Source organism: Eptatretus burgeri, chromosome 18 (genome assembly GCF_056783735.1).
Source record: "Eptatretus burgeri isolate ZD-2024b chromosome 18, Ebu_testis_v1, whole genome shotgun sequence".
In the NCBI taxonomy this organism is placed as follows: domain Eukaryota; kingdom Metazoa; phylum Chordata; class Myxini; order Myxiniformes; family Myxinidae; genus Eptatretus; species Eptatretus burgeri.
Window position 1 is genome coordinate 39,105,081 of NC_140978.1, and position 15,511 is coordinate 39,120,591.

Consider the following 15,511-nt stretch of genomic DNA (forward strand, 5'->3'; position numbering starts at 1 on the left):
GTGCGAGGGGAGAAAGGAGAGAGAGAGGAGAGAGGGATTTGAAACCTCATTTATTACATTCAGGCACATACAGTATAATACATATTTACAAAAATACAAAAATCAAGAGAAAAACTCCACATGTAGGTTTAAAAGGTACACCAAAAATAAACATGTGTAAACTAAAGGAAAAAGATTATTGGTAAAAAAAGATGATCAAGTAGAAGAAAAAGAGAAGTTCGTCGACAACACTTCACATAAGCATGAAACAAGTCCTCCTCCTGATCACAGAAAGGACAGATTTCTGTCAGGAAATTATTAATATGGTGAACAAATATATTGGAGGGGAGGGCCCAGTGTGCCAACCTGCACTGTATATCTGCAAATACACCATGTATGGGTAAAGTATACATACGAGGCCAAAGTGGAGTATAGGGAGAGCCTGGCCGCTCTGACCACAACGCTATTCATGTTCTTAAAGAATGGGATACGTTTTTCTTTTGGCAAAAGAGGTCACAAATTCCAGTCTTAGTTACAAGATGAAGAGGGGGGGGGGGTATGTTCAATCTCCGACTGAAAAGAAGAAGAAAGGAGTACTTTAATCTCGGGTAAACTTAACTGAAAGTCCTCAATAATACCAACACCTTCCCAGCTTGTATTGAAGCGTTTAAATTTCTGGATAACTATACGCACCAATTGGTCCACAAGTCGGACAGATCTAGAACCAACTGTGGATGCGACCACACCAACAGGTTTCCACTTAACCCCAGACAAGTCTCTCAAGTCACACACATTATTGATTCCTCATTGGATAAAAATTTTTGAATCATGGCATGACTGAGGAATAGCAGGGAAAAAAGTGAGTGAACAAAAGAGATTCTTCAAGGAACATTATACAGTTATATACCTCAAGCAACCAGTGGATGTCAAAACCTCTCCAAATGTCCAGTAAACTACGATGGAACTTCGAAAGAGAAGCAAAATTAATGTGTTCAAGATACATCAAAAAAAGATGCCAATCATATGTCAGTTTACCAGCTTGTTGCAGGAGGAAAGTAAAATGCAAATGACCACCAGGATAGCTGTTCAGTGAACAGCAGTCTCTGCAGAGACTGCAAATGAAAGGCCACAATTCGACCAAAGATGCTGATAACACCTTGGCCACCCTCCTTCCAGGGATAGCACAGTATCTCAGGTTGGAGCCAATGGTATCCACTCCAAATGAAATTTAACAGCATTTGCTGAATAGCCATAATTAGTTGATTTGATGGCTGTAGAGCAGTGAGTGATTCTGTGCCACCGTTTTGTTTCAATCTAATTATTAATCACAAGAGTACAACCTTTATATGAAAAGAACTTCAACAGTCCTTCCCATGTTTTCAGTCTGTATCAATTTGTTCCAATACTCCTTCCCAATTTTTCATCTCCATCTCATGATTACCGAGGTACACTACAAGATATTAAACTCTGTCTGTCCTCCAGACCAAGTTCTGTGGGAGTGATGGTGGTAATGCACAAGAGAGATCACTTTTATTCCAATTTATCCCACCAGAAGACAACGCTGTAAAGCAGAGACATTGTTTATGCTAATAATTAAAACAGACATCATAAGCATACGCTGTCTGTACAAATTTTGCTCCTTCAATACTCCTCATTCCCCAAGGTATTTGCTGTCTAATGGATAGCAGGAATGGCTCAAAGACGACTATGTATAAAAGACCAGAAAGAGGGCAACCTTGCCGGATACCCCGTTGAAAGGGAAAGGAAGAACATAACCTCTTGTTAACTTTCAACATATAATGAGTATTGATATGAAGGAGTTTTACAAAGGAGTTGAAGGTGTCACCAAAACCCATTCCCTTCAAAACAGAAAAGAGGTATTTGTGATCAACACGATCAAAGGCCTTAGCTTGATCAAGAAACAGTAATCCAAAATCATCACACAGGTGCTTATTGCACGAAATAATATCTCTTATCAAAAATATATTGTCATGGATAGATCTTCCAGGCATACAAAAAGTTTTGTCTAAATGTATAACAGAACTGATAACAGTTTTCATGCGATTTGCAAGTACTTTGGAGAGAATTTTATAATCAGCACACAGTAAAGATACCAGTCGCCAGTTCTCCACCAGTTGAGGGTTCCCAGATTTTGGCAGTAAACATATGACCGCTCTTCTGCAGGACACTGGAAGTTCCCCATCACGTATGCGTTCATCAAGAACGTCGAATAAATCAGGTCCCACCAACGTTCCAAAATGTCTGATATAATTCCCCTGGTAAGCCATCTATTCCAGAGGCTTTTCCATCTTTCAGGCTCTTCACAGCTGCCAAAAAGTTCATTTGCTGAATGTGTTGGGAAAATGACAAGGTCCAAATACTTTTACTGATCACTCGTGTTCCTCCCATGTATCGGTGCCATATCTACATGTCACACTTGATTTCGTTATTGAAATAAAAGTAATTGATAGAAAAGTTAAAATTGATAGTTTCTTTGTTCTTCTATTCCATCAGATTCAAATTTCAATGCATTCTATATGTTTTAAATCTTTCATGTCTTAAAAGTATAGATGGTCTTATGATGTTAGCAGAGAACATAAATAGGATTTTAACCATAATTTATCAGAATTTGCCTTAATTCGGAATGTAATGAAAAGCTTTATGTCTGATGGAATTTTACACGTCACTGGTTTAGTTGTGAATACATGTATCCGATATGATTAACTGACTGATTGATTAGATTTCAACGCCCTACTTAGCAGTATTTCTGCTATATCAGGCAACGTATTCAATATAATCCAGTAATACTGTCACAACCATGAAAGTGACAATGTTCTGCTATATTGGAAAACCAATATTCCTCTCGACTAAGTGCTCAGATGTGTGGTAACTCTAGCATGCTGCCCCAGAGCCAGAGGGCTACTCGGTAAGAAATAACCTTTGTTTCACCTGCTTTGTATTGATCTTAATATGACAAAAACAGGTATTTGCATCTGTCACCTTCTTAAATGGGTTTTGCACCAAAATGATCACTTAAGAACTCGTGATCCTTTTATTTTGAAGGTCAAAATAATATTTCCACAACATTTCGTTGAAGTACTTGAGATGCGTTTTAAATATGCTAAAAATAGCGCCCTCTTTAGGCCCGTGCTTCTCAACCGGTGGGCCGCGAGGTCGGCAAAAAAGAAAAGAAAAGAAGAAGTATATAAAAAAAGGGTCTGATCTTACAGCGTAAGACTTACATGACACAGCTGGAATTCAGCTCGGTCTGTTTGCACTTCCATCTTTCCGAAACCGTCTAGCGAGTGTGCGTGCGAGAGAGATCGATCGAGTCATTTTGTGCTTACGTACGTCATGTTTATGCAGTGGTGGTTTACGTGCGTTCAATCTACATGTAACTGTGATGTGAACGTACTATATCCGTGTGTATTGTGCACGTGCGCATATGCATGTACGTGCCTTGTACTTAGTTCATGTGTTCACGAACTTGAAATTTTTGTAAACTTTTCAACTTTCGCGGATAATTTCTTGAACCGAAAATGGATCAATTTTTGAAACGAAAGTGTGATGGAGAAGACAAATCTGCTACGGTAAAATCTCGAAAGGTTGTGGTGAGGAAATATGACCCCGATTACATTAAATATGGATTCACGATGGCAGGCAGTGATGTTGAGCCAAAAGCACAGTATGTTGAGCCAAAAGCACAGTGTGTTGAATGTGCTGAAATCCTGTCAAACGAGGCGCTTAAACCGTCAAAGCTTCAGAGACACTTAAACACAAGACACCCGAATAGTGCAGGTAAGCCAAAGGAATATTTTTAGAGGAAAAGGGCTGGACTTCAGGCACAGCAGAAAGTGATTACAACATTTACAACTCAGTCAAAATCAGCATTGAAAGCCAGCTACATGGTTGCTGCTCGTGTTGCGCATAGCAAGAAAGCTTTCACAATCGCGGAGGAGCTTATTTTACCCAGTGCTGTTGATACGTGTTGAGAAATTCTTGGAGAGGCAGCTGCAACCAAACTTCAGTCTGTATCACTCTCTAATGATACTGTGATGAGAAGAATTGTTGAAATGAGTGATGACATTGAATGCCAACTGGTGGAAAAAAAAATAAAGGCCAGTCCGTATTTTTTCCATTCAGTTGGATGAATCTACTGACATTAGCAATAATGCTTTATTGCTAGTTTTCGTGAGGTACTGCGGGGACAGTGATGTTCATAAGGCTCTACTGTTTTGCAAAGACCTTCCCACAAAAATAGCTGCAGATGATGTAATGCTCTGCCTTGACAAGAGTATTGATTGGAAGAACTGCGTAGGTGTGTGCACAGATGGTGCTGCATCAATGACAGAAGTCCATCGTGGTGTTGTAAAACAGATCCAACAGAGGGTGCCAGATGCAAAATGAAGACCCACTGCTTCTTACATAGAGAAAATCTGGCAACAAAGCAGATGTCACCAGAACTGAATGAAGTCATTAATGTAGCTGTTAAAACTGTGAACTTCATCAAGAAGAGTGCACTCAACTCAAGGTGTTTTGCTGCACTGTGTGAAAGACTTGATTCTGATCACTTGCAGCTTCTGTACCACAATGAGGTGAGGTGGTTTTCAAGAGTACATATGCTAAATTGCCTCTTTGAACTGAGACATGAAGTCCACATGTTCCTTGAAGAGAAACACTCACCACTTGCTGATCATTACAGTAATGATAACTTTTGTGCCAAATTGGCTTACCTGTCAGATGTGTTTGACCAGTTAAATCAGCTCAACATATCAATGCAAGGTAGGAACAGTTCAGTGTTCTTGGTTGCTGACAAAATTGAAGGCTTCAAGAAAAAGCTTGTTCTTTGGAACAGAAAAGTGAAGGATGGACGACTTGAGATGTTTCCACTCCTCATACAGACATATCTGGGCTCATAATCCAGCATTTGACCGAGTTATCACAAAAGTTTGCAGACTACTTTCCAGAGGACCCAAGGCAAGGAAACCTTTGGATTTTGAACCCTTTCTCAGTGGATCCTGCTTCAGAAGATGTGGCCTTGTCCGTTATACTTGAACTTTCTGCAGACAGTAGTCTGAAGCTTCATCATGCACAAGTAGACTTTCCTTCATTCTGGATATTGTCAAGCAGTGAATACACTTCTTTGTCAAAGCGTGCCATCAGATTTCTTTTACCATTCACCACAACCTATCTCTGTGAATCGGGCTTCTCGACTGTAACTGTGACAAAATCAAAAGCACGAAATAGTCTAAAAACAGACACTCTAAATGCCACTTTGCGTGTGAGCCTGTCCCCAATGAAACCACGACTTGACCATCTTATTTCCAAGAAGCAAGCTCAAGTGTCTCATTAAAGGTAAGCATAATGATTTGTTTTGGCATCAAGTTTTATTGCCATTTTCCTCATTACGATTCTGTATGATGGGCCTCGAAAATTTCCCCAGAGCCAGAGTGGGCCTCGAGTTGAAAAAGGTTGAGAAGCACTGCTTTAGGCCATTCTTAAATGGGTTTTGCACCAAAATCGTCACTTGAAAATTACTGATCCTTCATCAGGATGGTCTAAAGATTATTTCTACAAAGTTTCAATGATGTACTCAAAATGTGATTTAAACGTGACAGTGGCGCCCCCTTTAGGCCGTTCTTAAATGCGTTTTGCACCAAATCCGTCACTTAAGAATTACATATCGGTAACCACACTGCCAAAATTAAACTCTTGGCACCAGTTTGATGCATTTAATTAAACTCTTGGCACCAGGATTTTGGCGGCTACTTTAAGCAGTGCCCCCTACGTAATGCACCAATTGGAAAACTTAAGAATGCCCATTCAGAGGTCCCCATCCCACCATCTAATGACTTTAGCTCTCAAAGCTTTTCTACTCGAGATGTTGTACAAATCTCTGTTAGCTCCCGGACTCGGAGGTGGAGGTGGGGAGAGCAACGCCTCATGAAACGTTGCAATACACTGCGGGAGGGAGGGTGCGGAGAGGGAGAGAGAGAGAGAGAGAGAGAGAGAGAGAGAGAGAGAGAGAGAGAGAGAGAGAGAGAGAGAGAGAGAGAGAGAGAGAGAGAGAGAGAGAGAGAGAGAGAGAGAGAGAGAGAGAGAGAGAGAGAGAGAGAGAGAGAGAGAGAGAGAGAGAGAGAGAGAGAGAGAGAGAGAGAGAGAGAGAGAGAGAGAGAGAGAGAGAGAGAGAGAGAGAGAGAGAGAGAGAGAGAGAGAGGGAGAGAGGGAGAGAGGGAGAGGGGGAGAGGGGGAGAGGGGGAGAGAGGGGGAGAGGGGGAGAGGGGGAGAGGGGGAGAGGGGGAGAGGGGAGAGGGAGAGAGGGAGAGAGGGAGAGAGGGAGAGAGGGAGAGAGGGAGAGAGGGGGAGAGGGAGAGAGGGGGAGAGGGAGAGAGGGAGAGAGGGAGAGAGGGAGAGGGGGAGAGGGGGAGAGGGGGAGAGAGGGAGAGAGGGAGAGAGGGAGAGAGGGAGAGAGGGAGAGGGGGGAGAGAGAGAGAGAGAGAGAGAGAGAGAGAGAGAGAGAGAGAGAGAGAGAGAGAGAGAGAGAGAGAGAGAGAGAGAGAGAGAGAGAGAGAGAGAGAGGATGGGAGAGAGAAAGAAGGGAGAGGATGGGGAGGGAGAGAGAAAGAAGGGAGAGGATGGGGAGGGAAAGGGAAGGAATGGAGAGTATGGGGAGGGAAAGGGAAGGAAGGGAGAGGATGGGGAGGGAAAGGGAAGGAAGGGAGAGGATGGGGAGGGAAAGGGAAGGAAGGGAGAGGATGGGGAGGGAAAGGGAAGGAAGGGAGAGGATCCCCTTCTTTTACTTTTAATGGTTTAAGGATCCAGCATTGGCATTCCTTCCTCGTTCAGTTTGCCAGTCTTTAAACAGCTACCACTGACCTTCATACTTCATATCTGGCTACAAATTTTTGCTCTTGCTGATATTCAATTGCCCAGCAATTACATATCTAAAACAAAAACAAAACAGAACCAAAAACTGTAGTGCATGATATAAAATTTTCTTCCAGACATGATTCGATTAAATCCTATTCGTGACTTCGCATCACAAGAACAGCAATTTTTAAAATAGGTCGCGACTTTTCAATCACCCTGTATATATGGCAGAAATAGTGCCAATTTTAGTGATAGCCACTGCAGTATTACAAATCATCTACAAACAGGTCGTTCACAAAGATACTCATGCAAGGTTAAAATAAATAAATAAATAAATAAATGTGAAGGAAGATTGCCCTGTACGTGTACTTCAAAGATGCTCTGGAAGCTCAAAAGTGTACTTCCACAACAGATGCTTTTGTTGGTAAGATTGTTGTGATAATTTTGATATATTCATATACAGTGATTACAAAATTAAATTTACAAATGATCACATCATTTACAAGATATATTGTTGGTTTATAACTTAGATTTAAATATATATATATATATATATATATATATATATATATATATATATATATATATATATATATATATATATTGTTGTGGTTACCAAATTCGCAAACCACCATTCAGGTCCCTTAGGTGAGGTATCTCGGTAAGTACATGTGTAGTTAGGCCCAAACCCGTTGTCTAGTGGGAATGCATGTCATTTATGCGAGCTGCGACTCTTCAGGATAGCCGTTTTTCTTTTACTATCTTTATTTTGGACCAACCGCCATGATCACAACCACAACATCAACCACCAACCACAACGCCGCTTCACCACAACCGCCACGACCTTCACGTCACACCTCGCAACCGTAGCATCGCCACCGTTCTTGCCCCGCTGTGGGTACCGGTGTTGGACTCGTGCAGGGCGCACGTTGAACAGCGTGTACAAAATCACGGATTTTGTGCTTCAAAAACGGATCAAAAACGACACACGCCCACTTTTTGCCGTCCAATCGGTGAGCGAGGGGCGATTTGGCCCCGCCTCCAGAACGATCGATATATGCAAATTTGTGGATAAAAAGCCTTCACGCCCACTTTTTCTCGGGCCAATGGGGAGCGAGGTGAAAGGTCAAAGGGAGGGGGTCAAAGGCGAAGCTACGGGGGGATAAAAGGACCGTGTTCGTCAGTCAGAGCAGTGTGGAAGTCTGGAGCCCGAAGCCTGCAGTAGCTGGAGAAGCTGAAGAGAGTCGAACGAGGAGAGCCCAAAGAAGAGTCCAGGGTGGAGAGTCCAGAGGCGGAGAGGCGGCAGCGGCGAAGGCAGACGAGGGGGTGCTCGCGACGGTGCCGGGAGCTGCACGCCCGAGGAAGGCCGGCAGCGCGACCTGGCCGAGGTGGAGACGCACACCAGGGATAATAAAGATCCTCTATACCCCGAGCATCAGCAACCCCCTCCTGTTTCCCCCCGCGCTGAGATAGTGCGACCAAGGGGGCCCCTTTCCCACCCCCCTGCCAGACACGGTCCGCGAGGCCCGCGGAGTGAGGCGCCATCGCCGCTCCGCGTCTCATCACCAGACGGGTAGGCGCGACCCGGTCTCGGCCTCAGGCCCGCCTCATCCTTGAGGGTATTCTTTTCCTTGGTTTTGGGTATGTGTTGTCGGCGCCGTCTGTGAAGTAGAATTGTATAAGTGTTGCCGTGTGCTCGGTAGTCGGTATTAGCTCTGCATTGTCTTCACTTTTATATTTGCTTTTTGTGGAAATGGAATTGTGTTTTCTTTTTTTTGTGTGCTTTTGGTGGAATTGAATATGTGTGTTTCCCGTGTGCCGCGAATAAATGTGCTTTATTATTGAACTGTTCTCCCGCTTCGCTTCGTCTTTTTCTCCCATTGAATCCTCATCTTACTTCACGTAAAGGGTTGGTAGTGGGCTGAATACGCCCGATAATTAATCGAACCGTCGGGGTCGACGATAACACCGCTCGGTTATTCTGATAGTACGGAATGGGTCGCTTAAGTGGCCCGTGTCCGAAGTCGACCTGCGGCGAGGTGCGATCGCCCGGTCTACCCTCCGCGTGGGTACTTAGGGAGGTCGAATTTGGCGAGCAACCCTATCCCACGCGGGGGCTGATTGGCTCGATCGCGGTGAGACCGAAAGGTCCACCCGTGACTGGTTCCCGGCGTTAGTCCGAGAGGGTCACGACTGGATTGTCCGTCCGGTGGGCGACGTGCCGCGATTCGAGTTACGTGGCCGTTCGCACGCCGGCGGGCGCGAAAACCGCAACAATATATATATATATATATATATATATATATATATATATATATATATATATATATATATATATATATATATATATATATATATATATATATATATATATATATATATATATATATATATATGGAGAACACTTGAGCAAGAAGAAGAGGAGGTTCAGGAGCGTCCGGAATGAAAAAAAAAAAAAACCAAAGAGTGGCATACAAGTGTCTCCTCTCGAGCAGACGTTGTGAGAGCGCTTACAGAGGAGTAAGATGCGTACAAAGCTGAGAGGAGCTTTAAAAATCAGAGTGCTACTTGAGAAAGCAGACGAGCATGCTCGAAGCTGCCATTTATTTTTTCGTGAGTACCAAACCATTTCTGCTGGTACTCATTGGAAAAGCAAATAATGTTAAGAAAAATAAATAAATTGTGTGAACCCCTGCCAACCCAGGCAAAAAAAAAACCCATTCCTTTCCTGTAGTAATTCTCTGCAGACTACTGTAGTTGGACCTGTTACTAACTGTAGTACACAAGAGTACTACTTTCATATACTATAGTTCTAACTTGCATTTTTACCTGGGATATATATATATATATATATAGTTGGCCAGATATATATATATATATATATAGTTCGAGCCTGGTGTTGGCGCAGTGGTAAGGGCAGCGGCTTGGGATCCAAAAGGTCCTGAGTTCAAGCCCCGTTGAGCCACTGAATTAATACACCAGGGGGTTAACTCAGCCTGTCATCCTTCCGAGGTCGGCGAAATGAGTACCAGTGTACTGGGCCGGTGTATACCCCGGTTAAAATAGGTGTACCATATCCCTGTGTCGTAAGAGGCGACCAGGGTTGCGTCAGGAAGGGCATCCGGCGTAAAACATGTGCCAAAATCACTATGCGGATCATACGGATGATCCGCTGTGGCGACCCCGAACGGGAGCAGCCGAAAGAAGAAGAAGAAGATATATATATATATATATATATATATATATATATATATATATATATATATATATATATATATATATAAATATAAAATCACTGGCTGTTATTGCCAACATTGAGGAGAAAAACAGGTCAGATGGAAAGAGTGTGTGATGTGAGGGGACTGAGAGTCTGGGAAGTGGGGTTTCTCCTTGCTCTCCCCCTCCCCGGTAGGGCAATTTTTAATGTTAACCTTACATTTGTACATCCCCAAGACATTCTTTTATATGGAATTAAAGCAGAATAATCATGTTTTCCTGAAGAATTTACACTGAAAACCCAACAGAAACCTTGTCACAAGAAAAATCTATTAGAAACTTCTGATCCGTATTATTTTGTGCCTGTGGTGAATTAACGTGAATTGAGGGACATGACGCGGGATCACATGTTGTGCGTCTCGCGTATAAGGGGAGGTCTCTGCGGCACGAGTGATTGTCCCCGGGGCATTGCTATTGACATCGGCTGTCCACTTGATGCTCGTTAACTGAAGGTGCTCATTGACTGGTGAGAATGGAGATTATATCGAACTCCGTGCTTACGCGGATTGTCTGCAATGGTTAACTGCACATGTATACGTTACTGCTTATGTACTCCTAGCTGAACCTGTATTTCCTGGTGTGCCCACAGAAGCGGCTCCAATCAAATGGAATAAAGCCTAAACTCTGAAGGTTCATCTCTCGCTCTCATTTCAGTGCCAACGGTATTTTTTCGCTGTTGTGTGTTGCATCTTGAAGGATAACCCACATAAAACCAGGGTTAACACGACTTGTGCGTTGCCAGCAACATGGCGGAATCCCGATACCAGCGAGGCAAGTCACGTGACCGATCCATGGTGTATCACATGACTATGCAAACACAACACCAGGCAATAAAACCAGGAGGTTGTTCAAGTACTGTGTACAAAAAGTGGTTAAGTTGAGAAATATTAATAACAGAACCTTCTCCAAATGATTGTACAGAGTACAGTGTGATATGTTGTGATCAATAAAATTTATTTCAACAATTATAAAATGCTTTTCCAAGAATGCACATGAACCAGCAAAGGTGAGCCGAGAAGGGAACTCCTGCCTGGATGGTGACTGTGCCTGCTGCTAATCATAATTTTGCCTTTCATGAAGGAGATACTCGTATCCAACAGAACTGTGTACAGTGCATCGACAAGATGCTGGTCTCCAACAGAACTGTGTACAGTGCACGAACGAGACACTCGTATCCAACGGAGCTGTGTACAGTGCATCGACGAGACGCTCATGTCCAACAAGGCTGTGTACCGTGCATCAACGAGACACTCGTATCCAACAGAGCTGTGTACAGTGCATCGAAAAGATGCTGGTCTCCAACAGAACTGTGTACAGTACATCGACAAGATGCTGGTCTCCAACAGAACTGTGTACAGTACATCGACAAGATGCTGGTCTCCAACAGAACTGTGTACAGTGCACGAACGAGACACTCGTATCCAACGGAGCTGTGTACAGTGCATCGACGAGACGCTCATGTCCAACAAGGCTGTGTACCGTGCATCAACGAGACACTCGTATCCAACAGAGCTGTGTACAGTGCATCGACGAGACGCTCATGTCCAACAAGACTGTGTACAGTGCGTCGACGAGACGCTGGTATCCAATGGAGCTGTGTACAGTGCATTGACAAAACACTAGTATCCAACGGAGCTGTGTACAGTGCATCGACGAGACTAGTATCCAACGGAGCTGTGTACAGTGCATCGACGAGACTAGTATCCAACGGAGCTGTGTACAGTGCATCGACGAGACTAGTATCCAACGGAGCTGTGTACAGTGCATCGACGAGACGCTCATATCCAACGGGGCTGTGTACAGTGCATCGACGAGACACTAGTATCCAACGGAGCTGTGTACAGTGCATCGACGAGACACGAGTATCCAACGGAGCTGTGCACAGTGCATCGACGAGACACTAGTATCCAACGGAGCTGTGTACAGTGCATCAACGAGACACTAGTATCCAACGGAGCTGTGTACAGTGCATCGACGAGACACGAGTATCCAACGGAGCTGTGTACAGTGCATCGACGAGACACTAGTATCCAACGGAGCTGTGTACAGTGCATCCACGAGACACTAGTATCCAACGGAGCTGTGTACAGTGCATCCACGAGACACTAGTATCCAACGGAGCTGTGTACAGTGCATCCACGAGACACTAGTATCCAACGGAGCTGTGTACAGTGCATCGACGAGACACTAGTATCTAACGGAGCTGTGTACAGTGCATCGACGAGACACTAGTATCCAACGGAGCTGTGTACAGTGCATCGACGAGACACTAGTATCCAACGGAGCTGTGTACAGTGCATCGACGAGACGCTCGTATCCAACGGGGCTGTGTACAGTGCATCGACGAGACGCTCATATCCAACGGGGCTGTGTACAGTGCATCGACGAGACGCTCATATCCAACGGGGCTGTGTACAGTGCATCGACGAGACACGAGTATCCAACGGAGCTGCGTACAGTGCATCGACGAGACGCTCATATCCAACGGGGCTGTGTACAGTGCATCGACGAGACACTAGTATCCAACGGAGCTGTGTACAGTGCATCGACGAGACTAGTATCCAACGGAGCTGTGTACAGTGCATCGACGAGACTAGTATCCAACGGAGCTGTGTACAGTGCATCGACGAGACGCTCATATCCAACGGAGCTGTGTACAGTGCATCGACGAGACACGAGTATCCAACGGAGCTGTGTACAGTGCATCGACGAGACACGAGTATCCAACGGAGCTGTGTACAGTGCATCGACGAGACACTAGTATCCAACAGAGCTGTGTACAGTGCATCGACGAGACACTAGTATCCAACAGAGCTGTGTACAGTGCATCGACGAGACACGAGTATCCAACGGAGCTGTGTACAGTGCATCGACGAGACACGAGTATCCAACGGAGCTGTGTACAGTGCATCGACGAGACACTAGTATCCAACGGAGCTGTGTACAGTGCATCGACGAGACACGAGTATCCAACGGAGCTGTGTACAGTGCATCGACGAGACACTAGTATCTAACGGAGCTGTGTACAGTGCATCGACGAGACACTAGTATCTAACGGAGCTGTGTACAGTGCATCGACGAGACACTAGTATCTAACGGAGCTGTGTACAGTGCATCGACGAGACACTAGTATCCAACGGAGCTGTGTACAGTGCATCGACGAGACACTAGTATCCAACGGAGCTGTGTACAGTGCATCGACGAGACACTAGTATCCAACGGAGCTGTGTACAGTGCATCGACGAGACACGAGTATCCAACGGAGCTGTGTACAGTGCATCGACGAGACGCTGGTATACAGCACGAGTCCGGAAGGAAAAAAAAAATCAAACTTCAGGTTCCAATCATAAAACACAAAAGCCACCGAATAAACCATTAAAACGAACATCCGAACACCGAGACCTTTCAACAACCAAACACTACTCTGTTTAAACGTAATCGCGCAGCCGGACCGGTGTCCATTCACGGACAGTGGCAACCACAGCCACACGGGACATCATCATCATCATCATCATCATCATTATTCGATAAACCGAAACGAGCGCTAAAACGGTGGACATACCGCGAAGTATTTGCAGACAAAACAAACGAGGCAAAGAGCAGACCAGGCCGAATCGCTCCTCGTCAGTCAGTCAGTCAGTTGTGGAACCAGCAAATCCACGAATTCAAAACTGCAGATTCGACCGTTGCTTACCTTTAACGTCATGTGATATATTTATTACGTCGGCAAACGTGGCGAACATTTTGGCTCCTCCTCCTCCTCATCCCAGCACCACTGATCGTCCTCTTCACCCAGCGCTGTATCATCCAATCGGCACAGTGGGTACTGTACCAAGGCTGACAAAATCAAAAGGGCCTCAGAAAAAAAAAAAACTCGATCATCTTTTATATATTTGTGTGTTCCAAATCACGATTCTGAAGCAGAAACACGTGTTTTTCTTGAAATGGTGTGAAATATATCTTGAACTATGCAAAACAATACATTTTACCCAAGAAAACAAATTCATGCAAAAACTGTCTTATTTGCTAAAACGAGCGTTTTTAACACCATACTGAGCCTGGTGTTGGCTTGGCGGGAAGATTGGTGGCTTGAGATCCTCGGGTCCTGAGTTTGAGCCGTTTTCTGCTTAATTAACACCAGGGGGTTGACTCAGTTTGTCATCCTTCTGAGGTTGGCAAAATGAGCACCAGTGTGTACTGGTGTGGGGGTGTTCTAAATCTCTATACTAAAGCAGAAACACGTGTTTTTCTTGAAATAGTGTGTATTTTAGCTTGAACTATTAAAAACAATACATTTTACACAAGAAACCATGTTGTTGTGGATTTCAGAATTGGATCCAAGTATCTTTGAGTCAGGTCAGGTTCGATCTGTGACCTGCTACAGGTACCATGTAAACCTGTACTAACCTGTTCCATGGTCGGGTTGTCGGGGACTAAACCATCTCCCCCACCAGGTTTTGTGGTGAGGAGGGTGTTTGGATATGGACACCCAGCAGGATTAAAAACAAAACCTGTCAAAGGGCAGAGGAGCTCCTTGTGAGCCAACGGCCATCCATATCTAGTGCCCAACTGTGTCTGCGGACGTCCTCCTGCAGTTGGGTTACTTCTTATTAGGAGGTTGGTGGCAGGATTTGCACTCCGGCCACCGTAAAACCTTTCATTCCGCAAAACGCAAAAACGCAAAAAAATCTGAAAACCCACTCCATGGGAGTACCTCCTGTGCAGCTTCCCTTCGCAGGGCAGCTCACCGGATGACGGTATTGGGGCAAAGCCTTCAGGACCCCCAATCTTTGATGATAGGAGGGAAACCACGGGGTAACATCCCTGGGTCAGATCGCGGGAGAGTGTGTCGGAGTGGTGCTGAGGTGTCGTCTACCAGACGGCGGTCTCCTTGGGTTAACCTGAGGCGGTCCCTTCGGGTGGGTGCCTGGAATGTCCTATCCCTAAGAGAGGATGATCACCTGTCTCTGTTATCATCTGAGCTCAAGCGTTTGGACATCGGGATTGCAGCTCTCTCTGAGGTTCGGAGACAGGATTGCGGCGAGATAATGGTGGGTGGTTACACCTACTATTGGTCTGGTCGCTCTGATGGTTACCATACCCAAGGAGTTGCTGTAGCTGTGTCCAATAAGCTGACCCCAATGATAATTGAGGTAACACCGGTCAACGAGCGTATTATGAGATTAAGGATTCGTCACTCCTGAGGTGTCATTTCCCTGGTCTCTGTGTATGCTCCAACTGAGGCGAGTGGTTTCACCGTGAAGGATGCATTCTACGCCACACTCGAGTCTGTGGTTGATCAGTGCCCCAGACGAGATACACTTCTAGTCTTGGGGGATTTCAATGCATCGACTGGAACTAATAGGGATGGTTATGAGGTGTGTGT

At 44.9% G+C, this 15,511-nt stretch overlaps 1 protein-coding gene across 2 annotated transcripts in view; it reads right to left on the reverse strand.

Moving 5' to 3' along the window:
- Nucleotides 1-15,511, reverse strand: part of HIRA (histone cell cycle regulator) — a 264,562-nt gene that overhangs the window by 1,987 nt on the left and 247,064 nt on the right. The window contains exon 1 of one of the 2 annotated variants that reach the window (XM_085864315.1): nt 13,820-13,966. The exons of the other annotated variant lie outside the window; for it this stretch is intronic. Coding sequence (XP_085720441.1) covers nt 13,820-13,831 — 12 coding nt within the window. The 5' untranslated portion in view covers nt 13,832-13,966. Of the gene's footprint in view, nt 1-13,819; nt 13,967-15,511 lie in introns of those variants that run through there. 2 annotated transcript variants of the gene reach the window in all.